Source organism: Mycena indigotica (assembly GCF_014461135.1).
Source record: "Mycena indigotica strain 171206Taipei chromosome Unknown Mind.scaff0005, whole genome shotgun sequence".
Classification (NCBI taxonomy): Eukaryota; Fungi; Basidiomycota; class Agaricomycetes; order Agaricales; family Mycenaceae; genus Mycena; species Mycena indigotica.
The window spans coordinates 2,950,239-2,976,578 of NW_023503004.1; the positions used below are offsets into that span (position 1 = coordinate 2,950,239).

Below are 26,340 nucleotides of genomic sequence, written 5' to 3' on the forward strand. Positions count from 1 at the left end.
GAGGGAAGGAAGCTGTTTGTTTTGGGTGTGTCACGATGTTACAGGGCATCCAACACTCCTCATTATTACGCGCCGTCTAGCGCGTCAATGCCCGCCCCACGTCCCTCGGAGAGTGCTGCAGCTCGAGCCGCAGCACAACAGGCTGAATTCAACGAGAAAAAGTGGGTTTGGGTTCCCGATGACAAGGACGGTTACCTCGCAGGATGGGTGAACTCAGAGGAGGGTGATTATGCCCAAATTATCATGTCTGCTAACGGCGAGGTGTGTATTTTCCCCGTTCCTGTTGTATTTGAGCACGATCTGTTAGTTTCGGAATGTGCCACTTTATGCATTGTCCAAAATGAACCCTCCCAAGTTCGACCGCGTCGAAGATATCGCCGATCTCACCTTCCTGAATGAAGCCAGCGTAGTACATAACCTCCGTCTACGCTTTGGTTCCGGCGCTATATACGTGCGTGCAAAGCTACTAGTGCCTCAAGTGGAATTGTAACTTGGCTTTGGCATCCAGACCTACTCAGGCCTGTTCTTGGTTGCCATTAACCCCTACCAAAGTTTACCTCTCTATTCGGATGCTATTATCCAGCAGTATCGCAGTAAACGGCGAGACGAGAACCCTCCTCATATCTTTGCGGTCGCTGAGCGAGCGTGGGTTAATATGGGCGATGAGAGGGAAAACCAGAGCATTCTCATAACGTTTGTCCATTGATATATTCTTTCTGCGACTGACTTATATGATTCTCAGGGGCGAATCTGGTGCCGGAAAGACAGAAAGTACCAAGAAAGTTATCCAATATCTTGCTGCGATTGCGACAGACGTCCATATAGCTCACTCACGCTCTCCTACAATCGGCACGTCGGCTTCTACTGCGAGCATTTCTCGGAGCGACTCATTCCGACGTGGTCATGGCCCCTCATCATCCAGCGGTACGGGTAGCCATATGACAGCTCGGGGCCGCCTGGGTCTCCTGGAACGTCAGATTCTGCAAGCAAATCCAATCCTAGAGGCCTTCGGAAACGCGCAGACTCAGCGGAACAATAATTCCAGTCGATTCGGCAAATTCGTGCGAATAACCTTCGCCCCAGATGGCAGCATTGCAGGAGCGAACATTGATTGGTACTTACTAGAAAAAAGCCGAGTGGTGGTAAGGAGTGAAGCAGAACGAAATTTCCATGTGTTCTATCAGCTGATGGCAGGTGGTGGTAGTCTCAAAGGTCGATTCTTTCAGCATGTTGATGACTTGGGCTCACTTATTTGTAGAGAATCTGTTACTGAGCGGTGGGATTGAAGACTATGAATATCTCAACATGAGCCGACGAGAAGTAGATGGTGTGGATGATAAGGAAGAATGGTCTCTACTCAAGGTGAACCGATAGATCTCCGCCGATTCTTCCATCTCAAACATTCAAGGGTGCTCTTGACATAGTCGGGTTCACGACTGCTGAACAATTCGATTTGTTCCGCATTGTTGCTGCCATCCTTCACATCGGAAACATTACCATCACTTCGACAAGGGCAGACGACGCAGTCATGCCAGACCCATCCCAGGCAGAACGAGTTTGTCATTTGTTAGGCATGCCTGTGGCAGATTTTACGCGTGCTGTCTTGCGTCCACGGACGCTTGCAGGACGCGAATGGGTCACTCAAGCCAGAACAAAGCAACAAGCTCTTGACGAGCTAGGCTCCCTATGCAAGACCCTCTACGAGAAATCATTCAGCGCCATTGTAGACCGCATCAACGTAGCTCTTGATCGACCATCCTCGAAGTCGACTTTTATTGGCGTTCTCGATATCGCCGGTTTTGAAATTTTCGAGATCAATGGATACGAACAACTCCTAATCAATTACACCAATGAGAAACTCCAACAGTTCTTCAATCACCACATGTTCGTACTGGAACAGGAGGAATACGCTCGCGAGGGAATCAAATGGGACTACGTGAACTTCGGACTCGATCTACAGCCCACGATCGACCTCATTGAGGCCAGTGGCTCGGTGATAGGCATTTTGAGCTGTCTCGACGAGGAATGCATTATGCCACGTGCAACGGACCTGACGTTCACGAATAAACTGCATGGACTGTGGGCAGGCGGTGTTGATGATGAACATTCGCACTCTGGCCGAAGCAAATACGATCCGACCCGCTTTGATCAAGGCTTCATTGTGCACCATTATGCTGCTAATGTTGAATACCGGACTGATGGTTGGTTGGAGAAGAACAAGGACCCACTCAATGACAATCTCACTCGTGTCTTGGCCGCATCGTCTGACCGCTACGTCGCTTCGCTCTTTGCAGAATATGCTGACACACCCAACGCAAGTGGAAGTATGTTCGTCGCGAGTAAAAAGCGTGGTACCAAGAAAGGTGCTTTCAGAACAGTGGCCCAAAGACACAAAGAGCAGCTGTCAAGCTTGATGTCTCAGCTTCAAGCCACTCAGCCCCATTTCGTACGTTGCATCGTCCCCAACTCGAATAAGAAACCAGGTCGACTCGATGTACCTCTCGTACTGGATCAGCTCCGCTGCAATGGTGTTCTAGAAGGAATACGGATCGCTCGGTTGGGATACCCCAACCGGTTACCATTCGTGGAATTCCGGCAGCGTTATGAAGTGCTGACTCCTGGTATCATACCCAGAGGATATATGGATGGGCGAGAAGCGTGTCGGCGGATGGTCAAGGCATTGGAATTGGATGATGCCATCTTCAAGATTGGTACTTCCAAGATATTTTTCAAGGCTGGCGTGCTGGCCGAATTAGAAGAGCGTCGTGATGCATTGCTCTTCGAAATATTCTCCCGACTCCAAGCCGTCGCCCGAATGTGGACCGCGCGGCGCCAGATGAAGAAGATTCTGCACAGGGCCGTTGCCATTCGGACCATCCAGCGAAATGCCAGGGTCTATGCGGAGCTTAGGGACTGGCCTTGGTGGCAATTGTACACTAAGGTATTCCGTTTCTTGCGCCATTCACCAGATATCACAATGCGGAGCAGGTCAGGCCATTACTAGCGGCCACGCGCAACGATGAAGAGCTCCGAAAGAAGGAAGCCGAACTGAGCTTAATCAAAGAGCGCGCTGAACGCGATAAGCAAGAACGTGAGGCGCTCGAAACGCTGAAATCATCGCTTGAAGCCGAAAAACGGAGAGTGGAGGAAGAACTGGAGGCGGAACGCATGCTTGCCATCGATAAGAATATAGTGCTTGAACGGAGCAAGAAGCGCGAAAGCGAGCTCGAAGATGAAATTTCTGCCTTGCAAAGTGACTTGGATATGCTCGACTCGCAACTCGATCGCGCAATGAAGCTTCAGAAGGAAAGTGATGACAAGTTCGAGAACCTTCGGCAAATGTTCGACCAAGCTGCGGAGCATCTCGTGCGCTTAGAAGCCGACGAGAAAACATGGGCATCCAAGGAACAAGAATTAAACGCCCAACTGTTATCAGCCCATAAGGAGGCTGAGTCAATGCAATCCACCATCCAGGAGCTCCACAAGATCGGCGAAGAGCTGAAAAATCTTGCTTTGCAGCGGGAAGAAGACCTGGCACGTACGAAGGAACGGGCAGATGGAGCAGTCAAAGAGTGGGAAGCGAAGCTCCAAGCAGGGGCCAAAACCGGGTGCGTCGTTCCATTCTGCCCCACCTTTTATCCTCATGAGTATCAGCGAAATCTTACAACACAAAGTCGACGAACTCGAGGAAAGTCGACGACAATCGCACCAGCATCTCGCCGAGATGGAGCGTACCGTCACAACGTCAGCCAAATCAATACAAGACAGGGACACACAGCTGAAGAATCTTTCCGACCAAATCGCCTCCATGAAAAAGCTGCATGGGGAGGCGCTTACCGAAATCCGTGCTTTGCAGAACGACATCAATGCCCTCGAAGGAGAGCTTGAGGTTGAGCGCGGGTACCGGACCAACGAGAACGAAACTCGAAAGAAGCTGGAGCATGAGTTGGACGAATTGCGCAAGATGATGGAAGCTAAGACAAGTGAGGCGACGCGGAGGGCCGAGGCGGAGAAAAGTAAGGAACAAGAACTGGCAAATCTCAGAGAACAGGCGCAAAGGCTGCAACAGGACCTCAGTGATGGGCGGAAGCAACTTGTTGATGCGCAGAAGCAACTCAAATTGGAGCTAGAGACATCACGGAGGGAGCATCTAGCATTGCAAGAAAGCCACAAATCGTTGGAGGCGCGTGAGCAGACGGTTGAAGCAGAGCTCAAACGGGCGTTGGCGCAAGTCGGAGAACTTGAGAAATCCAGGCGTTCTTTGGAGTCAGAACTTCAATCGACACATACTCGACATAACGATATCCAAGAACAGCTGGCTGAAACCAAGAAGGCCAAAGAGGTACCTTCCGTGTGGTAATCCGTTTAAATGCTCACATTCATCTATTAGGCTCTGGATCGGCAATTGGCAGTATCTCTACACAAGCACCATGAAATCGAGGATGTTATGCTTCAACTGGAACGCGACAAGAGCGCCCAAGACAGACAGTTGGATGTGCTGAAACAGCAGTTCGAAAATGAGTCTACCAAGCGCAGTCAACTAGAACAATCTCTTGCCAGTCGAAAGAATGACATCGCACAACTAAAGCAACAAAATACGGAACTTGACGCTGCTCTTGCGCAAGCTCTGCTGGACATTCAGACACGGGATCATGAAGTCAAGCAGATTGAGACGAAACAACACACGACGATTGTAGAGCATGTCCATGTTCTTGAAGAAGCCAAGCGAGTGACTGATAGGGAGTTGGCGGACGCAAGGGCGGAACTGGAGCAAAATAGAGCCTACATCCGATCCTTAGAGAAGGCTAAGACTGGGCTCATGCGAGAGGCGGAAGATCTGACCAGGGAAACGGAAAGAGAACGCCTCGAACTCCAGGCCAAAGAAAGATTGGTCAAAGCACAAGAAGATAAAATGGTCAAAGCGGTCGCAGAGGCTGAGCGGGACAGGAAGGAGAAGGACGCTGCCGAGTTACAGACAAGAAGACTCCAAATTGAACTGCAAAGCACCCAACGACAAGTGGAAGAGCTCAACCACCAATTGTCTCAACTTCGGCGCTCCAAAGATCAGCTGGATGCCGACTTAGACAGGCTTGTGGACGACAATGCGGAACCGGCGAGAAAGTCGATGGCACGGAGGATATCACAGCTCGAGGGTCAAATTATCGAGTCGAATTCACCTCGGATGCCCGCTCGATATGATGGTGAAGGACCGAGTGACTGGAGGCGACAGAAGGAGCGGTTGGAGTTGAAGCTGGCTGAAATGACCAAAGCCTACGAACGGTCCTCAGCCGAGCAATCCGAACAACGAAGCCAAATCACAACTATGCAAGGTCAAGTTAGTGAACTACGGTCCGCATTGAACGACGTGGAGGCCGACCGACTGATGCTTCAAAACGCAAGGAAGGCGCTTCAGAGCGAGCTGGAGACCATTCGACATGACCATATCGACACAAGTCTGGTTTCAAGTGATAGGGAGATGCACAAGCTTCAGTTAAGACAACTCGAACTGGAGAGAACAGTGGATGAACAAGAGTATCGGAGTGCGCAAAGCCTTGAAAGGATGAAAAAGGCCGAGATCAAAGCGTCTCAAAGCGAAATTGATTTGGGTAAGGTAAGGGTGGAGAAGTCAGCACTAGATCGTCTGAATGTGAGTGTTTTCTTGTCTGAGACGCTCAACGTGATTGATCCCACAGGCGAATTTGGAGAAACAAGTGATTGAACTTCGGGGACGTATCAACGAACTAGAGTCTCGCCCACCCAGTACTCCACGAGCGGTGAAGAGAGAAAGTCGGATTGAGGAACTCCAGAATCAGCTGCAGAACAAGTCGCGACGATGAGAAGGGTAGAGCCATAAATTATATCTTGCAACATTTGTATTGTACTCATGCATTTGTACCACTAATACTTTGATATGTTCAGTCCCATTCGTCATCGTCGTCGGCCTCCTCGTCGTCATCACTGTCTCCCATGTTCTTGTTGCGAAGCATGAGTGCTTCTGCAAGTGCAGTAGTGAGATCTGGAGCAGCGGACCCGTTTGTCGGTGATATCGGTTCTTCGGGAGCGGCTCGGGATGGTGGCTGTGGGGATTGATCCGTCTTACGTAAAGAGTGGATACCTTTTCCTTGGATTGATTCCAGGAGGGCTGCGCGACCTGGCTGAGGGGTGGGTAATGGACTGGATGTACTCCCATTTGTTGTGGGTGCTGGCGGGGGTGGGGGAGGTGGGGGAGGTGGGGGTGGGGGTGGGGGTGCGGATGAAGGAGCAGGTGTCGCATTATTAATATTATTATTTACGACTGATGGTCTCGGCGGAGGTGGGGGTACTGGTGTATTTCTGGTAGAGGGTCTGGCTGGTGGCGGTGGCGGTGACGGTTGTGCAACTGGTTGTCTCGGTGGAGGAACTGAAGGTCGAGCTGGTGGTGGCGGTGGTACCTGTGACACCCGGCTAGACCTTGGCGGTGGTGGGGGCGGAGGCATGGCAGTTGATGAAGAAGTGCTATCCGTCTGGGCATGAGTTCGGCTTCTTGACGGTGGAGGAGGGGGTTTGGGCTTTTTGGGTTCTTTCGTTGAAGGCAATGCTGCCTGCGGATGTTGACGGACGTAGTCCTTGATAAACTCCATTTCCTTGGCGATAATGTTCTTGTCCACTCCAGACTTTTCCAATTGCCCGAGGAATGCAGTCCAAGACGGGTCCACCCCGGTCGATGTGAAACCTTGGTTTTCGTCGTAACCCATATGCGCCACATGCTTGAACGCCGTTGGCGCAGAAATCATCGTCTTGTCAATTTTGCCACCTTTGGCTGCCTTCTTTTTCTTCTCTGACGCTGGTTTCGCTATCGTCGTGTTAGCTCGAGCTCAAGCGGAAGGGTAAGAAACATCTTACACCCCTTGGACTCCTTACGCTGCGTCACTTTCTTCCAAAAGGACTTGCCTTCACGTTCATCGGCGAATATGAATGCGACCATGCAGTCCTAGGGTTGGATGAGAACAATACCATGAAATACTAGATCCCAACGTACGTCGGAGGGGAAAGAGTGAAGATAGGCGGTGTCAGGCGTGTATTGAAGGCCATCGTACAACTCATGGTCCCAAATAACTCCGCGAGTTCCCGTCAAATCCACCATGCGGAAATAGTGCGAGTTCTTGCTCGTGTCTTTCACGAGTGCGATGCCGCCTTGTAGTCCAGCATAAGACCATTTCGTTGGGTCTGGGTGCGCATAATAGATACGGGCAAGCGTGGCAAAGAGGATCTTGTTGGTCGTTGCGGGTATTGCAGACTTTATTTTCGCCTTTTCGTCGTTGTTTAGCGTCGACTGTGAAGGCATGACAGAAACTGCGGGTCAGCGTGACCGACTGAAACTCTTGCTGTCTTACTCGATGGATGCACTGAACCAGACACAGCAAAGCGCAGTGGCCCAACTACGTGACCTCACAAACGGCGACGAGGACGTAGCTATCAGTGTTCTCCAGACTGTAGACTTTGATGTTGAACGGGCGGCTGAACTTATATTTGGCACCGCACCACCACCACCTGCTGGCCATGGACGCGTCGCACCAGTTGTAGAGGAATTCGACATTGACGACAGCGAGCAACGACATCACGGCCAGCCTGTTGTTGTGCGACCGACACATGCTTGGAGTATATCAGTCCTATTCACCTGGCCCTTTCAACTGCTGTCTTCGCTGCTCAGATTCATACTTGGTATTCTTCGGGTCCCTTTGCCTCGCCCATTTGCTTTCAATCTCGCTCTGTTCCGGCCACGGCGAACTTCCCCGCCGCGAGGGAATGGTGGGGCTGATCGTTGGGTGAGGGAATTGGAGGAGGAAACTGGTGCCCGGTCTCTCAGTGCCTCCGGTATTGAAACCAGTCCCAGCGCAGGGCCCTCTACGCTCACCCACCGACCCCAGAATGATAGAAAGGTCCTTCCGGATTTTACTCTCGGTACTTACGAAGAGGCTCTCCGAACCTGCCAGCGTGATCTACGCGTAGGCTGTATCGTTTTGGTCAGTGAAGAACATGACGATGTACCAGAATTCAAACGGTAACGCTCTCCCTCCTCTATGTTATCTTGCATGCTGATATCCGTTGAACCAGATCGACACTGACGGACTCCACATTTGTCAGGCTTCTCACAGAAAACAACGTCCTTGTTTGGGGTGGAGACGTTCGGGACCGTGAAGCCTACAGTGCTGGACTAAAACTGCAGGCCACTACCTACCCATTCGTAGCATTCCTCGCCCTCCAGCCGCGTCGTGGTTCTTCTTCAACATCATCGCCAGTTCTCACAGTATTGTCGCGCCATCAAGGCTCTCCCGCTGGTCCTACTTCAGCCAATACCTTAGCTAATCATCTGGAAAACCAAGTGTTGCCTCGCGTCACGCCATTTCTCGGCAGCCTGCGAGCCGTTCAACATGCTGCTGCTGCTGATAGGGCATTGCGCGAGGAACAAGGCCGTGCTTTCCGCGAAGCTGCCCTTAGGGATACTGCCAAGATACAAGCAGCAATTGAAGAAGAAAAACGTGCGAAACAAGAGAGAATTGAACGAATTAATGAGGCTGCGCGTATTGCTCAAGAGGCTGAGGTGAAGGAGAAAATGGCGAATGATCGTTTGCAATGGCGAGCGTGGACAAGAGCAGTTGTCGAACAAATTCCTGAGGATCGCGATGGAATACGGCTAGCAATGCGACTCCCCGATGGTAGAAGGCTGGTTCGCAAGTTTGACGCCAGCCGTTCACTTACTTTCCTCTACACATTTGTGGACGCACATCTCTCAGACCTCAATCGAGCCACCACGACGTCAACTTCGCCTGACGGCCATGGGGCAGACAACTTGGAACGTGCTATGGAGGAGCAAATCGATCGTGTTGGTGATCCTCAGTCGTGGTGGGGCTTTCAACTGATGCTGGCATACCCTCGACAAGAGATTTCATGGCGGCGAGGTGCCCTTGTTGGACAAATAGAAAGCCTCAAAGGCGGCGGACAGCTTGTTGTTCAAATGAACTCTTTGATGGTTGAGGGGGAAGCAGACGAGGAGGGATACATTTCGGAGGATTAACCGTGATAGAGCGTAATATACATTCTGGAACTACTGCGACAAGATCGTCCTGACGAACGATTCGTAATTGACGTTTCCGTCGCTAGAGTGTTGGTCAGCCTTTAAGCAAGTGCCGAAGATTAGGTATAACGCACGCCCCAATTTGGACTCCTTTGAGTAACTCATCAACCTCCTGGTCGGTCATTTTCTCTCCAAGTTGCGTCAAGACATAGCGTAACTCCCCCGCACCGATAATCCCATTCCCGTCCTTATCGAAGACTTGGAAACCGCGAATAAACTCCTCTGTTCTATCATGTTAGCTGGAGGGGGGGGGGAGAGGGGTAAAGCAAGACGAACCGGCAGTACCGGCGGGCTTGAAACCATCAGGTCGGTTGAGAATGGCCAGAAATGTCTTATAGTCAACTGCAACTTGTTCGGTAAAGTGAAGCAATTGTAGGATAAAAGAAAAGGACCATCGCGCGGAGCAGCACTGACGATCTCTGCTACCTCCGCTTGGGTTGGATTCTGGCCCAATGCACGCAGTAGATCGCCCAATGTTTCTCGGGGGACAGAGCCAGTTCCTCGTTTATCGAAGAGAGCGAAGGCTTCCTTGTATTCTGTGCAACGCAAGAGTCAAAATGGCTCAACGAACTGGAACACGGTATAACCTGCGTTGTCGCTCTAACAATAGGGTTGGTTGAGTTCAAGTCACCCTGAAGAGACACTGACCATAGTAGAAATGAAGTCAGAAGTGTGTGTGACTGGTCACTCAAATGATAATATACTGATTTAAGCAAGCAACTAGGATACATGGCGTCTGTACTGTGCACTAACCATCGCATGGTCTCTCTCATAAGGCTCGAGAGTAACCTGCTCGATAGGTTTAAACCTTCCTGCTTTCAGTGTCTGCAACTCGGCGGCAAAAACGACATCTGGTGGTGCAGTAGAGTCGATACAGCTCGCTTTTATCGAGATCACGACATGGCCGTTGTCTCGCAAGAAACTTTCCGCATTGCGAATAACGATACGAGCTTGGTCGGGTTGCGCTACGTCAGCAAAGATGACGTCCACAGTCGATATCAGCATTCGATACTTGTTCGGAAGTCGAGCATCTTCGACGATAGCTGAATTTGCTTAGTGAGAAATCTAACAAGAGGATAAAGAAAGAGAGATGTACGAATAACGTTGGTTCGTTTTTTTGCCATAGTGATCAGGTCACGGCCTGAACGCGGCGAGAATTCCACTGCGTAGACAACCCCTTCCTGCGCAAGTCCAATGAGACTATCAGGACAAACAAGAGAGAGTGACATACTGGGCCTACAATATCAGCGACATGGCTGACGCTGGTCCCGCTCGCTGCACCGAGATAAAGCACTTTTTTACCAGGATGAATATAAATGTTGTCAAGACCGCTGAGAATTCCCGCAGCAAGTTTGCTGCGAAAAGGATTCCAAACACGATATTCGATTTTTGTGCCGTCAACGCCGCCGTCGATGGATATTCTTTTTTCGCCATAGACAGATTCGCCTGGGACCAGATTTTTTGTAACGAGCATGTGTTCTTTGCCTTTTGCAATGAACACTCCTGGATGTCGGTGAGGTTCAAGGACAGTGTTAGATCCACCCTTGGCTCCACCCCGCCCACCGCGCGGAGCACCTCTTCCTCTTGGAGCACCACGGCCTCGCCCACCACCTCTGGGTGCACCTAGAAAGGAATCAAATCCAAAGAAAAAATAAAAATAAAAAAGAACAAGGCTCACCTCTGCCACCACCACCACCACGCATACCACCTCCCCGACCTCCCCGACCGCCTCTGTCGCCACCACCCCTGCCGCGTCCACCGCGTCCACCAAAACCACCTCGTCCTCCAGATTCACCAAAAGCCATCGAAGTTTTTCTGTGGAGATAACGCCTGTGACTGATGGTTTGTTCATGTTCTCCACTCGCCGATGTTTGCACGAGAATCCACTTGTTGGTGATATCTGAACTGAAAATCGCTCATTAAATAGCTACTAGGGGCTTCAAAGACTCGCATTGCCACGAAAAGCGACTGGGATTCCACAGAAACGTTGTATCCCAAATGTTAAACGTGTCGTAGCTGTCGCAAGTGGCAAAGGCGGCGTTGGAAAGAGCACTGTTGCTGGTAGAAAAATTTCCCCGCGTCTCTTTATCTTGCAAACTTGCTCTACAATAGTCAATCTTGCGTTTGCTCTATCGACTCGCAAACTACGTGTTGGTATCCTTGACTTAGATATATTCGGTCCTTCCATTCCAACTCTAATGGGACTACAACATAGCGAAGAGCCTCTAATCACGTCAAGTAAAATTTCGCTTTATTGCTTTTGTTGCTCATCCACGATATTTTCCACTTAGACGGAGCGCTGATTCCCTTGATGAACCACGGAATAGCAAGCATGTCGATGGGGTTTCTTCTGCCACGAGACCTCAAGTCTAGTTCTACACACGATAGTCCTGTCGTCTGGAGAGGGCTGATGGTACAAAAGGCTGTCCAGCAGCTTCTATTTGACGTGGACTGGTCGAATGAATCACGACTACCTCCTCTCGATGTCCTTGTCGTGGATCTTCCGCCTGGAACTGGTGATGTACCACTCACTCTCGGTCAACACGCTCAAGTCGATGGCGCAGTAGTCGTGTCAACCCCGCAAGATGTGGCACTTGCTGATGTTCGCAAAGGTATCGCCATGTTACGCAAAATAGACATCCCTGTGTGTTCTTGTTCAAAAACGAAGTGCTACTTGATGCCTTATATGTCTAGATCATTGGCCTTGTCCTCAATCTTGCCACGTTCCTTTGCACCTCTTGCCAAACGGCGCACCAACTTTTTGGATCCCCTGCAGCGTTTCACAACGTTGCTGAGCGCTTCGACATCAATGTCCTGGCGAAACTACCTCTCGTTCCTGGTGTCAGCATTGGCGGGGATAACGGTTCACCGTTTGCACTCTCTCGTGAACAACAGAGACATAGAGGTCCTGATCAGTGGCTATTAGAGATGGACAAAGCAGCAGAAAGTGTCTGGCAAGCAATAGTATAGCGTAGTATCATTCGACAACTCCAAGCATCGTTCTCATGACATATTCGCCTTTCCTTCTCCCTCCACCTCGACTCGTGTGACGGATGAACCCTAACAAATCAAGCTCGTGAACTGCTCGAACAAAGCGTGCTTGCACCCTTGATCGCATTTTATCTTCTGACTGTTCGTTCTCCAGTCGGACTGACGAGTGTTTTCGTTGCCGACCGTCTTCCTGGGCCTCCACTACGACTCTGAAAGTGTCAAACCAATCAAATACATTGATCATTTTGCCACCCTTGAGATACCCTTGGAATAGGATATTTGTATCTGGGAATGTGGATATTTCAGCGCTGATATTCTTGTCGAACGCTACGTTGTCCACGCCATTGAACGTGTACTCATGAGGAGAAGACAGGCCGTTAATCAGCGATGACCGCATAGCAGGATTGACGAGCTGCGGAAAGATAAGCTATCCAGCAAGCCACGAATCGATTTTGTTCACTTCACCGGGAAAGCAAGTTTTGCCTGTGTACCAAACGTCCCAGAGAGGACCTATTTCGTCCAAAGGTTTCAGCAATTCCCTGAAGCACTCAAAACCCCATGCAGCCATTTGAGCTTGAAGTTACCTGATGATTTTTTCCATCGCACTGGCACTTTGAGTTTCACTGTCACCCCTCACACTTTTTAACGTAACTATTTCGCTTCGAATTCTAACGTAGGCTTGGCGGACTTCAAGAGATGATTCTTGAAAATACTCGTGGAACTTGCCGAGCACTGTGCTAAGTTCAGATGGTGCCAGTTTCCTAGAAGCAGTTGTGGGATGTGCGGTCAACGGTGAGATGGACTTACTGTAGAAGACCCGCGACAGCATGACCCTCAGTCAATGCGCGAGACATCCGTGCAGCTCCGCGCCATCTTTCGATGGACTTGTCTGGACGAGAGCGGAGAAAAGTAATGACAAGATGAAGCAGCGAAAATGCAAGTTTGATATCCGTGACCTTGCGAGAAGCCGAGTCCCTGATGTCGTCGATGGCTCCAATCAGAGCGGCAAGAGACGAAGAGCAATTCCGCCAATCCTCCTTTTGTTTCGTTGAAAATTTCCCAGCGCTGTAGCGGTCGAGAAGATCTCGGGCAAAAACAGTCGATGTTTCGAACAGAAGGGGTGGCGTTGTCTGCGCAAGCAGACTGAACTTAATGGTCGAGAAGTGGTGCAAATATGCGATCTGCTGCAGGTTGAGAGAGACGATGGCGTTTTTTCCAAAGTACCTCCTTGTAAAACACTGATTAGTGCACTGATAGAAGAATCGTTTGTTTCGTAATACTCCTCCACGAACTCGAGCAGCTGTGGGCCGGGGAAGAGGGTTGCATCGAACGCGGGATTAAAGAAGACCTGTTAAATAATGAGCCAAAAAAGCAGAGACCAAGGAATGGCAGACTCCAAAGAGAATAGAATCGAGAACCGTTCGCCCGCCCGGGACCTCCAGGTGGTATGGTCGCAATAGTTTCAATGTGGAATGTGGAAGAGTCTTTTGAAGATAGTTTGATGACGATGGTCCTGATAGTAGCAACACAAAGAGGAATGGAAGGGTAGTCGAACTTGGCGATATGAAAACTCGGCCGCATCACACAGCAAGTAGTATTACACTGACCTGCAGATATAGAACATGTCTTGGACCGTCTGTTGGTCAAATTTCTCGAAATCGTGTAGAAAGACTACGAGACGTAGGTCTAAATAGGGTTAACGACTGGGTCTGTCCAGAGAAGGATAACTCTCGCCTTGAGCCATTTCCTGATACCATGCGCTAAGTAGTTGAATATCCACTGATGCCAAAGCAGTGCTCTTGCGCTGTAGGGCTTCTTTTTACTGTGAGCAGTGTTCGAAGATACAATCTGAGGTACCTTTATCCACAAAACCTGTGATCAGGCTTTTCATCGCTGCTCCAATGCTTAGATTGTCGTTAGGATGGATGTGGGTGTCCACAAAGTTGGTGGCATCGACACTCTCATTGACAAGGCTAAGAAAGATGGAGCCTCCTGAGGCGTCTATGGGATCCTCTAGCAGACATAATATTCCAAGGAGCAAATGGTGACTGACTGGTGACTGTAATAATAGGTAGTTCGTGAGAAGGTAAACCAGGAAGAAGGTCGATGTGAGCGCTCTCTAGCTTTTGGATGAATGTTGAAACGACCGGAGCGTAAATTTCCGCGATTATTTTCTACGATGAAAGGCGTGAGCTGAGATGAGGGCACACAAATGCAGCAGGGACTTTGATCCTATCCAGACAGCGGGCCCAGGCAACTGTGTACGCGTGCTGTCGTAGTAGAACTAAGTTGGTGTCTTGGGTTTGAGGCGGATCATCCTCTGGTTGAAAAGGAATAGAAACCACAATCTGGTGTGGTGGCATTGGTGAGTGTCACACTACTCGTGACCGCGCCAACTCATGCAGTCACCACTCATATCGATCCCTCGAAAGACGACAGAGGAGGTTGACTGGACTACAAGTATCAAGAATCTTATCTCGCATTCCTATGGAGAGAGCCCAGAAAACTACTCTGCGGAATGTGCAGCCCTTCAACGCTGTCGTCAAGACGCAGTTCGAGGTGCGGGCAGCGATATGACTGCTCGCGACCTTCTCTACAAGTATTTCGGCCAATTAGAGCTTCTGGAACTCCGTTTCTCCGAGATTCGTGTCACATTTCCATGGCACGATGCATTCACCCATAAATTAACTACCCAAACCTCTATCGCGTATGAGAAGGCATCCATACTCTTCCAAATCGCATCGACGCACTCCGCCATCGCTTCCTCGCAGAACCGCTCGTCGCCCGAAGGGCTAAAACGTGCATTCTACTACTTCAGAACATGTGCGGGAATGCTCACCTACATCAACGAAAACTTTCTTCACGCACCGTCTAAAGACCTTAGCAAAGAGGTCATCAAATTCCTCGTGAATCTCATCTTGGCCCAAGCTACGGAGGTTTTCTGGGAAAAGTGCGTCGAGGAGAAGAAAGGTAGTGGCCTGATTTCCAAAATCGCTTCTCAGGCTGCCACAATGTATACAAGTCTCGCTGAAGAGGTAAAGGAATTCCAAGGCCAAAATATATTGGATAGGAACTGGGTCACTCTGATTCAGGTTCGGACCTTGGTATCGGATGTGAACGAGCTGACAAATCCTATAGATCAAGTCAAAATACCTCACCTCGCAGGCTCAATACCATCGTTCTCTTGCAGATACGGATACTGGAACATATGGCGATGCCTTGTCGCGCCTCACCCTAGCCGAATCTCTTGCTAAAGAGGCTTTACGACTGTGCGCATCATTCAATCCGACATTCACACCAGCAACGGCCTCTGCACCCTCTTTGTCCACTTTTCCTGCCGACGCCAGCTCATCAATGCTTGCTCTGGCTAAGTCTCACCTCGCACTCGTGAGCGATCGTCGGGCAACCGCTAATCGCGAGAATGACCTGATATATAATGCCATCCTTCCTTCTGTCGATGCCCTTCCTTCCATCGAAACCAAGACTGCCCTTACCTTGGCGACTCCGATACCAATTCAAGAAGTCTACGGCACACCCGAAGTGCAGAAAACCATCGGTGCCGACATTTTTAGTCGTCTTGTACCTCTCAGCGTTCACGAGAGTGCATCTGTCTACTCTGAAGAGAAGGCAAAATTGGTTCGCGGAGAAGTAGAGCGGGCTGAAATTGCGGCTAGCGAGTCGAAAAGCTTTTTGGACGGACAACAGATCGTTCAGGGTCTGGATCGTTTTCGTCAAATGCTTCGCGGTACCCAATCAAATATTCCCCCCGAAGTCAAGCGATGGTCTTCCGAGATCTCCTCGCCGGAAAGTAGAGAAAGTATCTCCGATCTCTTGTCACAACTCATCCGACTCAAGAATGCCTTGCAGTCAGAGCTGGACCCTGCAACAGGGATTGCTAGAGAGCTGGATTCCGAGAGTAGAGAATGCGAAGCCATGAGAGTTCGGTATGATCACAGATGGACACAACAACCGAGTGCGGCTTTGAACAAATCCCTACGACAAGATTTGAAGGCTCATATCATCGCGATGGAGGAGGCCGCCAGAAGCGACGCTCAAGTTCAAACCCTTTGGGATAGCGTTTCAGCGGACATTAAAGCACTGGCGACTGGTCAACTAGAGTCGTACTTTGTTCAGATCTCGACGTCTGAGAAGCGAATGAGTCTGTTGGATCTCGGGGATGAAGCGGAAGTTGCCGAGAAGGAGGAGAAAAATCGCATTGCCCACTTCGTCCGCGAACTAGAAGAACGGTTAGCGGTGTTGCAGAAGATTGAGAAGGAGCGCAATGAGGTCTTGAAGGACCTGAAAGAGAAGGTAAGCATGTCTCTGCGAGCGATTGCGATTCTTTCTGATCGTTTTTTTTAGATACAAACCGACGATGTCTCGCACTTGCTTTTATTAAATCGTCGTAACACTGGCGTCGAACAAACACTCTTCGCTGCGGAACTAGAAAAGTTTCGGCCCTATCAGCAACGAATTGCGGCTACCATTCACCACCAAGAAGTTGCACTACAAGAAATTGTCGCTTGTTGGAAGGATCTGTGTGAGTTTGCAGATTCAAAGAACTCTTCACGTCAATGGGACGATAACGAGAAACGACGCGAGGTGGGTGTTCGTCAATTGAAGAGTGCTTGGGAAGGTTATCAGGAAGTTCGAGATGGTGTTGCGTGCGTTCTCTTTTCCCGTAGTAGAGGACTTTTCATTGACATTCTTTATAGCAAGGGGCTGCAATTCTACTCAGAGTTAACAGATCTGACCGTCAAGTTAAGGCGCAATGTGAAAGCGTTCATTAGCGGGAGGGCTGCTGAGCGAGAAGCCTTGGCATCCAAGCTCCGCGGCAAGAGGCTCACCCAGCCGGGCCCGCCCCCTCTTGCGCCAAAGCCATCATCGACGGGACTCGAGTCAACATTTTCTACCATGAGCATTGCACAGTCAACATCACAATGGTCGCCTCCAGCCTCTAATTTCCCTTCCCCACCCCCACCCCCACCTCCAAGCCAATTTCCACCTCCGACTCATTCAAATCCTCACTACTTGCAACCAGTACCTATTCAATCATTTCCCCCACCTCCGCCTCCCCCACCCCCAAGTCATTTTCCCTTTCAGTCCCACATTGCACCACAAGACCCCTATGCAAACCTAGGAATGTTTGCTTCATCATCAACACATGCAAGTGTATCATCACCTCAGAGTTCTGTGAAGCCAGAGATATATGGTGGTTATCACCCACCTGCAATACAACAATCTGGTTTCCCACCACCCTCATTGCCTGTTACCTACCAATACACTCCATCTTCTCCTCCTCCTCCTAACCAGTCACATTATACTGGATTGTATCATGAATCTTAATGTAGACAACTATTTTGTGTGTATATAACTTGTGGCTATAAGCCTTGTCAGATTGCTAAATATTAAGTTTTTCAAGGAGGAAGGAGAGAAGAGAGGGATATTGTAGTATACCTTAGGTACTTGATATACTGGTTTCTCTGCCTGATTTATATCCCATGCATCTTCGGATGCTCCAAGGTTATCCTTGGAGTGCAACAGGGTTTTTATATAATGAAGATATCTAAGTGTTTCCCTTCAAACAGTTAATCTGCACACAGACTCCCTCAGACAAGTTCAGACCCTTTGACTATCAATATCAGACCTTATCCCATATCTTCTCGTTCCCTTTTGTAAAGTGCCGTGCAAAGACTAAAGGGAAGTAATGGAGAGTCCAAAGGAAAACTGAGTAGCCATCACAACACTACATCAGAGTGAGCAACTACACATCTTGCAGGCTGAATACAAGTTTGAACAAATACATGAACTCTTGTATATATGTTCCGCAAGTCCAAAGGCAGCAAGGACTTAGAACACAAGGGGAGTCAGATAAGAGTGGAGAGCAAGGTAAGAAACATTAATAACGAAACTAACATATAGGAGCATAGAGTACAAGTATTTATACTAAGTAGTAAACATAAGGTATATGACCTCACAGGGAGATCCAAAGAGATCTTCCTGTGGAATAAGTACAAAGGCAGAGTAAAATAAGGGGAATGAGAAGACATACATAAGGCAAAGGAAACAAACTGAACACAGGTGTTATATGCATGCAAATATGTGTACCAGCTATATATAGTGGAAGCGCATATGACCAGTATTTGGTCATAGTGGTCTTTTGGCCTAGTTGGATTCTGTGTTAGCACTTCTGTATGGATTTCACAGTGATAGCCTCGGAGCGTCCAAAGATGCACAAGATATAATAGTACTCCTGTTAAAACTATTGCCCCGAGAGTCATAGAACCATCTAGAACAAAGCGTAACCTGCCGGTGATGGCCGAAAATTTCACTATATAAGGAGGTGAAACATTCCTATTAATTTCTGCTATGTCATCCGTAGCGCCAAACTGCCAACTGCCCAACAAGGATAATAAGGGGCCAAGCAAAAAAGGCTGCCCTAAAACAGAAGTCCTGCAAGGGCAAAGAGCCAGCAAGGAAGGAGGGGAGCGATTCGGAGAGACCGAGCAGGGCCCAGTTACCGCCAGTCAGTGCATCATAGCAAATCTGAATGGGCCGTACTAACCTATCCCACAGAGGGAAGTGGCCACCAAGATAGACGACGCTGTTGATATCCCGTGGCATCTTGTTGATCCAATTGATCTAGAAATAATCAGTCCGTGTGCTAGATTTTGAGTTTGACTGACCTGTTGCTATTGAGTAAACCCCACAAATCAAATCCTCTTCCTCAGGCGTTAATTTCTCAAAGAAGACAGTCCGGTTTGGCCCAGGAATAGGGAATGATGCATTGGCATCATATATATCGAGGTTATCTCGGGAGCATAGACTAATTGGGATCTCGATGATAAGATGAGTGATTCGCGAAATAACACCGCCAGCATGAATTGCAAGTTTGCCCCAAGGCAAGCATAAAAATTTGTCGGCAAGCTTGATATATCCGTAGTAGTCAAGGAGCATCGTGTCAGACTGCAGGTCGGGCCGTGCAAGGACTTCTCCTAAGAACGCCGCGCGCCCGGAACAGAACAGACGAATCATCGGGCCCGTGAGTACGGCGAGCGGGGTAGATCGAAACCGAAAGGGCCCATTAACTCGGTCCCTTGTCGCTGTTGGTGGTCAAAGGTTCGAATTGGGTCGTGTCGGGCCCGATGAGTTGTTGGCACCTCCTTGCATGGAGAAAGGTAGTTCTTCAGACGATCTAAGTGATATAGTACATGGTACGTTATCGTGCATTATATACACTGGCCCGCAAAGGGGTGATCGAACACCCTGGCCTCTCCTGCTCCTCCTCGCCCCCATTCCTGGCCGCAGAGGGGACGATTGTACATCCCTTGCGGGCCAGGCGCTACTCCTAACCTCCTAGCACTCCTCCTCAGTCCCCTGGTGTCGAGTTGGGCTCGGCAACGGCTCGACATGTTGTTCTCGGTCACGTGCTTTCCACGTGTGCATTCCTCCTACTGGGGCGCATGTTCCCCGTCGTCACATGCTGTGTGTTACGGGCCTGCGGTGGCCCGACACCAGCGCCAGAGAGGACGGGCCGGGTCTTATCCATGACATCACCCCCTCCCTAGGAACGACTCGTCTCGAGTTGGCGTGGCTTGGTCGCCCTGGTTTCTCAGGTTTTTTAACTTTAGCTCGTCCTTCCAATCGCAATTTCCATCCACCCCATAAGCTTAAGCTAAGCTTCAGCTGCGCGTTTTAATCTCCCGTGGCTTCTGTCGCCTTATGGCGCTCGCAGATCGCTTCTTCCTGTCCATCAAGTGTTTCACCGCAGTCACGTGCACAGCTGTGTTGGCATTTCCAATTCAGTTTCGCATCCTTTGTTTGTACTGATTGCGAGTAGGCTGTGCTGCGCACCTCTGTCAGGTTCGATATAGAATGTATTCGTTCTTTCTTTCATATAAGGCCCCGGGTTTTTCCTTCAACTCGACTTGCTTCCCTTCATGGCATCCCCCAACTTGTATCGTCCAGGGCTCCTGCCCCCGCTCCACTCGCAGATGGTCCCCCCGTCTTCGGAGCCCGGTCGTCTGTTTGTCCGATTCACGTCGATGTCTCTGATCGAGTTTCCTCCTTTCTGGCCTATCGCGCAGGGGCGAGACCCGTTGTACCAGGAGTCACTCGAGCCCCTTTGCTCTCTAGATGATCTGTCTCCTTCCCAGGCTGCCAAGCACTCCTCTAGGCTGGTTCCCCGTCTGGCCCCCTTAGTGCCTTCGCATCGTGCTCCAACTCCTCCGACTGCCATTCGTGATGTTGAACGCCGGATCCTTGTCGCGCAGGGTGCATGTATATCGAATCTCGACCTCCAAAGTGAGTAAGCTAAGACCCCATTGTCCGTTCCCATTCGCCGCGAGCGGGGACCGCACAGTGTTCGTCAGATGAGGCAAATTCTTCGCCCCCGTTATCCTCCCGTCCAGTGTTGTGACAAAGGAGTTCGACCGCTTGATACAGGCGCGCCTATGGCAGCCGGTCGTTTTTGGGGCCCCATCACCTCTACTTTGGCGTCCTTTTTGATGCATTCCCTTCTTTCACTGCGGGCAATGGAGCATATTCTGCCCTGGAATATGTTGAGAATATTATGAATATCATAGGCTGTATTCATTCCATCTTCTAGGCTGGAATATGACAGGAATATCCGTGGAATATTCTCAATTTTCTCACCATCTGTCATATATATGACAGCCCGGAAAATGTTGAGCAGATCCGTGGAATATTCTCAATATGCCACATGTTTTCATTCAATATTCCGGCCTGGAATATATCACATGTTCCAGGCTGGAATATTGTGATAAGATTTTGAGACTATCATTGATTGGGATTCTGATTAGGATTCTATAATTAGCTACTATTTCAGCAACCACACAAATGCTTAACAAATGCTGCCTCTAGAAATGCCCAGCAGACTTGCAAGAGGCAGAGCACAAACCTAAATGCTCTATTGCCTTCTAAATACATATATCTCATTACTAGCTAATACTACTAGTAGCACAGATGTAAGCCTGGCTTACATGAGAGATGATGGGATTGATAAGATCACCTTTTTCTTTGCTTCTGGACACTACATCGCTTGTACCGGTACATATCCCGAATCACCCACAGAAGGGTTCTGTTGTCTCTCGGCGTACCTCTCGACGCTCTTAGTGTTTCCAGTCTCTCCCGAGCACCGGTTTCCACTTTTTTGACAACATCAACCACTTTCTGGACGATAACTTGTACAAGACCTTGAAATCAACACCCCCACACCTTTCCGAGCATCTCGCCAACCTCTCCGTGGACTTCGACCTCCATTCGGAAGCCTCGCCGAAGGCACACGACCACGGACTCGTCGCCCGACTTATCACACACATCACATCCCTCGCTTGATCACCCGTAGCTGTAACATTTAGCCTAGTGTAAGGGCAACCCTGGAGACTCCGACGAAAGCCTAGCAGGGGAGGATCCAAAGAGAAGAAACTCTAAGGGTCCACCTGCTAGGGCACCCACCAACTATATACTGGTCGTCCGTAACTGCCGACGTAGAGCGCAGAAGGCCTGAGCGGCGTCGCAGGCTCTGTCCCAAGGTGATCGTTGGGAGGGTCTTGACGGATCGGTGATTGTGCGGGCGAAGGAGGCCGTGGACGATGGTCGGGGTGGGTCGGAGCGTCCGAGGGGGCGCTGGTCGGATGCGCCTCGGATGCGTTCAGAGGGTCCGAAGGAGGCCGAAGCGGGGGTTCCCCTGACAGCCAAGCGCGAGGAGATGGTGACTGACTACGACTTCAGGACCGCCTACTACCAGAGCACAGTACAGGTCCTCCATTTTCATGGGAGTCAATCCAACCTGCAGAAGCACGCCTGGTACTTGGACTATGTGCAGCCCATCAATGCGCTCGCTTATGCTCTCTACTCTACCGACTTCGAGCGCTCGGTCGGCGACTTCTCCTATGAGATGTTGTTCCTCCTTCAGGGCATTCGCCAAGAAGATCGTGTGCATGTCGCACTTTGTTATCGCGCAGAAGTATTTCAACGAGACATATGAGGAGCGGCAGCACCAGGAGGCACGCACTGGCCAATTGACACGGCCTTACAGTTATCTGACGGAATTGCTGATTCGGCAGAATGAAGAAGATCAGAAGGCATTCAAGACTCGTTAGTGGCATCATCTGTTCAAAATGTACAATTTACGTAGTGATTATGCAGAATTTTCGTTGATGAATCCCGCTGTGTCTATGGACTTCTACGACAGTGAAATGCGACAAAGAATCTAACGGTGGCGGTCAGAAATTATCTGACGACGACAGCATTACTTATTTGGGACTTTTTTCATTTACATCAGGTAAAATTAACGCAAGGGAAATCAACTCTTGAGAGTTGATATTATTATAACGACAATTCAATAAATATTTATTGGAATTTTATGAAAACTTTTTGGGCAACAATACTGAATAACACGCTGACTACTGTTATCATCGTTTACACTGCTCGTCGCGCGTATGTCACCGGGCCATCCAACGTTTGTATAACAATTCGATTGTGAGCGTCGATCCTGGTGTTTGCTTTGTCCAAAGTGTGTGCCAATCGACCCTCGTGGTGGATGTATCGTGTGCCCTCGTCGTCGACAACGGTGTACAACTCCTCAAAAAACCGAGTGACGAAGTAGGGATGAGGCATAGTTTTGTGATCCGAGGTGATAATACTCGAGATGGGCCAGCGAAGGGTTCGAGGGCATGTTGAGAGTCCGCAGTTGGCGACGGCCGCGAGATGCAGGGCTTAAAGCCCATGCTGTCTCGATAGCTTCCCTTCGACAAGGCATTGACGCTCAGATTGCATGTGAGGCACGAGTTCAGCCGGTAAATTCGGGACAAAACGATCAACGTTGAAACGAGGAGGGCCACTGCGAGTAGGGGAAATAGCTGGTGGGCCGTTGCGAGGGAGACGGCCAGCAGCCCGAGCCCGTTGCTCAGGGAGCTCAACCTCGACGTCTACTGTAATAAGTTGTCGCATAATGTCGGAATCGCAAAGGGCGTAGTAAGCACTACCAGCTTTGAAATGATTTAGCCAGCTTCGAGGGACAAAACGAGGCCTTACACTGGTGGGCATTGTCCTCAGACGCACGGCTTGAATCGTCTTCAAGTTCATCCGTCCATACAGTCGTCTGTGCCACAACTCAGTCAATTTAAGGACTTGAAGTAGTAGGAGATAGACCTGAATCGAAACTTATGGGAGAAGAGGAGGGCGGCGGAGGCGTTGGAGGCGTGGAGGAACGCGTATTAGTCTCGAAGGAGAGACAAGAATCGTCCAAGTTTTCAGTATGGGGATCCGAGTCCATGGTGGTGGAATGAAATTTTTTTTGCGTGACTGGAAAAGTTACAGGCCCAATTCTCATTTGGAATAGCGCGGGGGTTTGGATCTATCGGGCGTAGCCGGTGTCGGTCGCGTCAGCATCAAATGTTATGCTTCACTCATTTCAAGCCCGTCTTTTTGTCCTCAACCTATTTCTTCCATGCGAGAGCAGTCCTACAACGCGCCACCTCCTGGAGAAGATGAGGGACATATAACCGTTCCTTCGACTCCTCGCAAGATATCCTCACACACTGCAGGCAATGGAGCATATTCCGCCCTGGAATATGTTGAGAATATTATGAATATTACAGGCTGTATTCATTCCATTTTCTAGGCTGGAATATGACAGGAATATCCGTGGAATATTCTCAATTTTCTCACCATCTGTCATGTATATGACAGCCCGGAAAATGTTGGGCAGATCCGTGGAATATTCTCAATATGCCTCATGTTTTCATTCCATATTCCGGCCTGGAATATATCACATGTTCCAGGCTGGAATATTGTGATCAGATTCTGGGACTATTATTGATTGGGATTCTGATTGGGATTCCATAAAAACGTGATATACTAGTACCACTACACAATCACTGGTTACTAGTACTGTGAAGTGAAGACTAACCTGAACCAAATTGGAGTCACCTCACTTACAGGAAGATTCTCAGATTGTCAATGAGTTTTATCCAACGGGGACATTTCAACAACACTCTCCACCACAGATATGGTTGGACCTTGCTCGAAAGCACTAGCTCTGCGCAATCGAGCCACACCGCTTCAACGCCAATCCCTTGACCCGGCCCAGTGCACCCCCCAGCTCGACCTCACACATTGGTGGAAGCGACAATCATCCAACTCAACTGCATCCCACCGCCGGCTTGCGATTTGTCAATGACAAGCTTATCATTGAGGCAAAATTTGCACTGGGGCATACCTGACAAGTAGGTCCTCATTTGGACATACCTGTCAACATCCGCACCATCATTTCGCCACCATTGTTCTTCGACCATTGAATAATTCACCGTTGATGAGTGTTGGTGATGAAAGATACGGGGAAGGTGTGTGCTTGCTGCTGGCGGTGGGCGACGCGCAACTAGTCGCGCACCCAGGCATCTGTTTCCGTCTCCTTTGAGTCTGACGTCGACTCAGCTGGAGGCTGCTCATTGCAGCTGCAGGACATCTCACATCTCTTCTTCGTGGCTTTCAAAGTCGAGAAGGGTCACGATCTCGCGCAAGTTGGGCAGCGATGGCGGTCGTCAAAGCGGCCGTTTGGTGGGTAGTTGGCAAGAACGGGCCAACTTGAAGCACATTGGTGGGGAAAACACCAGCATGGCATTTCCCATAGGTTTCGGCTGGCGAGTCCGAACACAGACGAGCGCATCTGGGCAATAGGCATACTCTCTGTTATTAGGGTTCCCAGTAATGAAGTTCGTCGTCGTCGCTGGCGTTGAGAGTCGACACAGCCGTTGTCAGAGACAAGGAGAAAGCGGGGGGCATAGGTCAACGTTGTCTGGGCGGCCAATCCCGAGTTGCTGCTGTTGCCGTTGTTACCCCAGCCGCTTGCCCAGTTTTGGAGGAAGCCTGGCGGACCGGGTCAGCACAGTGATTCAGGCAGCGTGCGGACCCAGGCCGTAGTCCGTAGTTTGTCGTGAGTTGCCAGAGGGGATTCAGGGGAAGGGGGACGCCGGATATTGGGCGCCGGCATACGTTTTGGTGGTGGTTAAATGCTGCCGTTTGGGCCGGAGAGTGTGGGGTCGGCGTTGCCAAGTCGCTGTAGAGCGTTGGGTGTGGCCTGGTAGAAGTGTGATCGCTGGGGATAGCGGGCGTGCTGGGCCGGACTCACCGCTCGCTTGTAGATTCGCCGCTGCTCTGTCGCCGTTTCTCTCCCATCTCCCCCGGCGGGTATGCTCGTTTGTGGAAAGCTGTGGTCGTCAAAGAGGCCGTCTGCGCTTGCGGGCCGTCACCGCAAGCGCAGACGATCGGGATGAAAGACAAGAGGGAGAAACAAGTCACGACTCATGCTGTGTGACGGCACACGCGCAAGGTGAGCAAGATATCTCGTTGTTTTTCGACGTCACGACGACGTGATACAACGGTGTACTGACATGTATTCTACTAGGCTGTCCTGCTGAACATGCCCGCCATTCTAGTAAATGAGAACTGAACGTAAGAACTTCGATTATTTATCCTGCTTACCTTGTTGCTCCAGTCAAGCGCGAATGAGTTTGCCCCGGAAACCGCCTGTTCCGCCCCGAAGAGGCCATCGGCCACGTCTGGCAACGTCGAGGAAGGCCTGGTGGACTTGTCCCAGTGTTTTATTTGTAGAAACTTACCGTGATATTCAGCTGTTTTGGCCCAAACGGTGAGATGAACATTGGCGCGGAGAGGGCGGCATTGACGCGGGAGACGCAGCCGTTAAGTGGGTGCCTGGGGTTGTAGCTGGCGGCAAGGCGGCTCGTTTGGCGGGCAGTAGAAGTTGGCGCCAGAGTTGCGCGACCGGCCGATGAGTGCCGTCGAGTAGTCTAGCCAGATGCTGAGTGCGGCGCTTGTGCTCGCCGTTCGCGGCAGCCGCCCGATCCGGCCGTGCGTTTTGAGGGCGCCCAAGGAGGCCGTTTCGAGGCGGGCGGGCGGGAGATGGCGGTGGGCCAAAAGCCCGCTGCCAACGGGCACGTGTCCGCGTGAACCCTCCACTGTCAACCACGCGCGAGACCGTGGCCGCCCGCGGCTCCGCGCGCCCTGACGCGTTTTCCCGAGCTGGCGGTCGACGCTGGCTTGTCGTGAGCAAGAGTCAAGAACGGGGCTGGGGTCCAACTTGTGGTCTGACCGCCGCGACTTGCTCCCTGATGCGGTTTGCGGCTGCTGTTGAGGCTGCTGCATTCCACCCAAACGGAGCTGCAGTAAAATCGAGAGACGATTATGGACCA

The 26,340-nt window shown here is 50.3% G+C and overlaps 6 protein-coding genes across 6 annotated transcripts; 3 read left to right on the top strand and 3 right to left on the bottom strand.

Moving 5' to 3' along the window:
- Nucleotides 1–87: 87 nt before the first annotated feature.
- Nucleotides 88–5,837, top strand: MIND_00601200 (Myosin type II heavy chain; the record flags this gene model as incomplete). Its single annotated transcript, XM_037362769.1, has 10 exons — nt 88–261; nt 308–451; nt 509–693; nt 743–1,212; nt 1,259–1,362; nt 1,409–2,941; nt 2,989–3,608; nt 3,655–4,342; nt 4,391–5,647; nt 5,694–5,837. 10 exons carry the CDS (start codon nt 88–90, stop codon nt 5,835–5,837), a joined length of 5,319 nt encoding a protein of 1,772 aa, XP_037220690.1.
- A 78-nt stretch (nt 5,838–5,915) lies between these two features.
- MIND_00601300 (uncharacterized protein) lies at nt 5,916–7,324 on the bottom strand (the record flags this gene model as incomplete). The annotated part of the gene is made up of 3 exons (XM_037362770.1): nt 5,916–6,832; nt 6,883–6,970; nt 7,019–7,324. 3 exons carry the CDS (start codon nt 7,322–7,324, stop codon nt 5,916–5,918), a joined length of 1,311 nt encoding a protein of 436 aa, XP_037220691.1.
- A 1,761-nt stretch (nt 7,325–9,085) lies between these two features.
- On the bottom strand, nt 9,086–10,967 carry MIND_00601500 (rRNA methyltransferase NOP1; the record flags this gene model as incomplete). Its single annotated transcript, XM_037362771.1, has 10 exons — nt 9,086–9,137; nt 9,190–9,337; nt 9,392–9,457; nt 9,508–9,651; nt 9,703–9,715; nt 9,869–10,158; nt 10,212–10,296; nt 10,347–10,561; nt 10,615–10,738; nt 10,794–10,967. 10 exons carry the CDS (start codon nt 10,965–10,967, stop codon nt 9,086–9,088), a joined length of 1,311 nt encoding a protein of 436 aa, XP_037220692.1.
- MIND_00601600 (Iron-sulfur protein IND1) lies at nt 10,792–12,085 on the top strand (the record flags this gene model as incomplete). The annotated part of the gene is made up of 5 exons (XM_037362772.1): nt 10,792–11,004; nt 11,050–11,176; nt 11,228–11,353; nt 11,407–11,759; nt 11,810–12,085. The coding sequence occupies exons 1-5, from the start codon at nt 10,966–10,968 to the stop codon at nt 12,083–12,085; spliced, it is 921 nt and encodes a 306-aa protein (XP_037220693.1). The 5' UTR covers nt 10,792–10,965.
- An 824-nt stretch (nt 12,086–12,909) lies between these two features.
- On the bottom strand, nt 12,910–14,469 carry MIND_00601700 (Origin recognition complex subunit 3-like; the record flags this gene model as incomplete). The annotated part of the gene is made up of 8 exons (XM_037362773.1): nt 12,910–13,333; nt 13,399–13,454; nt 13,501–13,660; nt 13,714–13,792; nt 13,835–13,921; nt 13,964–14,119; nt 14,160–14,280; nt 14,317–14,469. 8 exons carry the CDS (start codon nt 14,467–14,469, stop codon nt 12,910–12,912), a joined length of 1,236 nt encoding a protein of 411 aa, XP_037220694.1.
- A 36-nt stretch (nt 14,470–14,505) lies between these two features.
- Nucleotides 14,506–17,452, top strand: MIND_00601800 (BRO1 domain-containing protein; the record flags this gene model as incomplete). The annotated part of the gene is made up of 4 exons (XM_037362774.1): nt 14,506–15,198; nt 15,245–16,417; nt 16,469–16,770; nt 16,822–17,452. 4 exons carry the CDS (start codon nt 14,506–14,508, stop codon nt 17,450–17,452), a joined length of 2,799 nt encoding a protein of 932 aa, XP_037220695.1.
- Between the last annotated feature and the right edge of the window lie 8,888 nt (nt 17,453–26,340).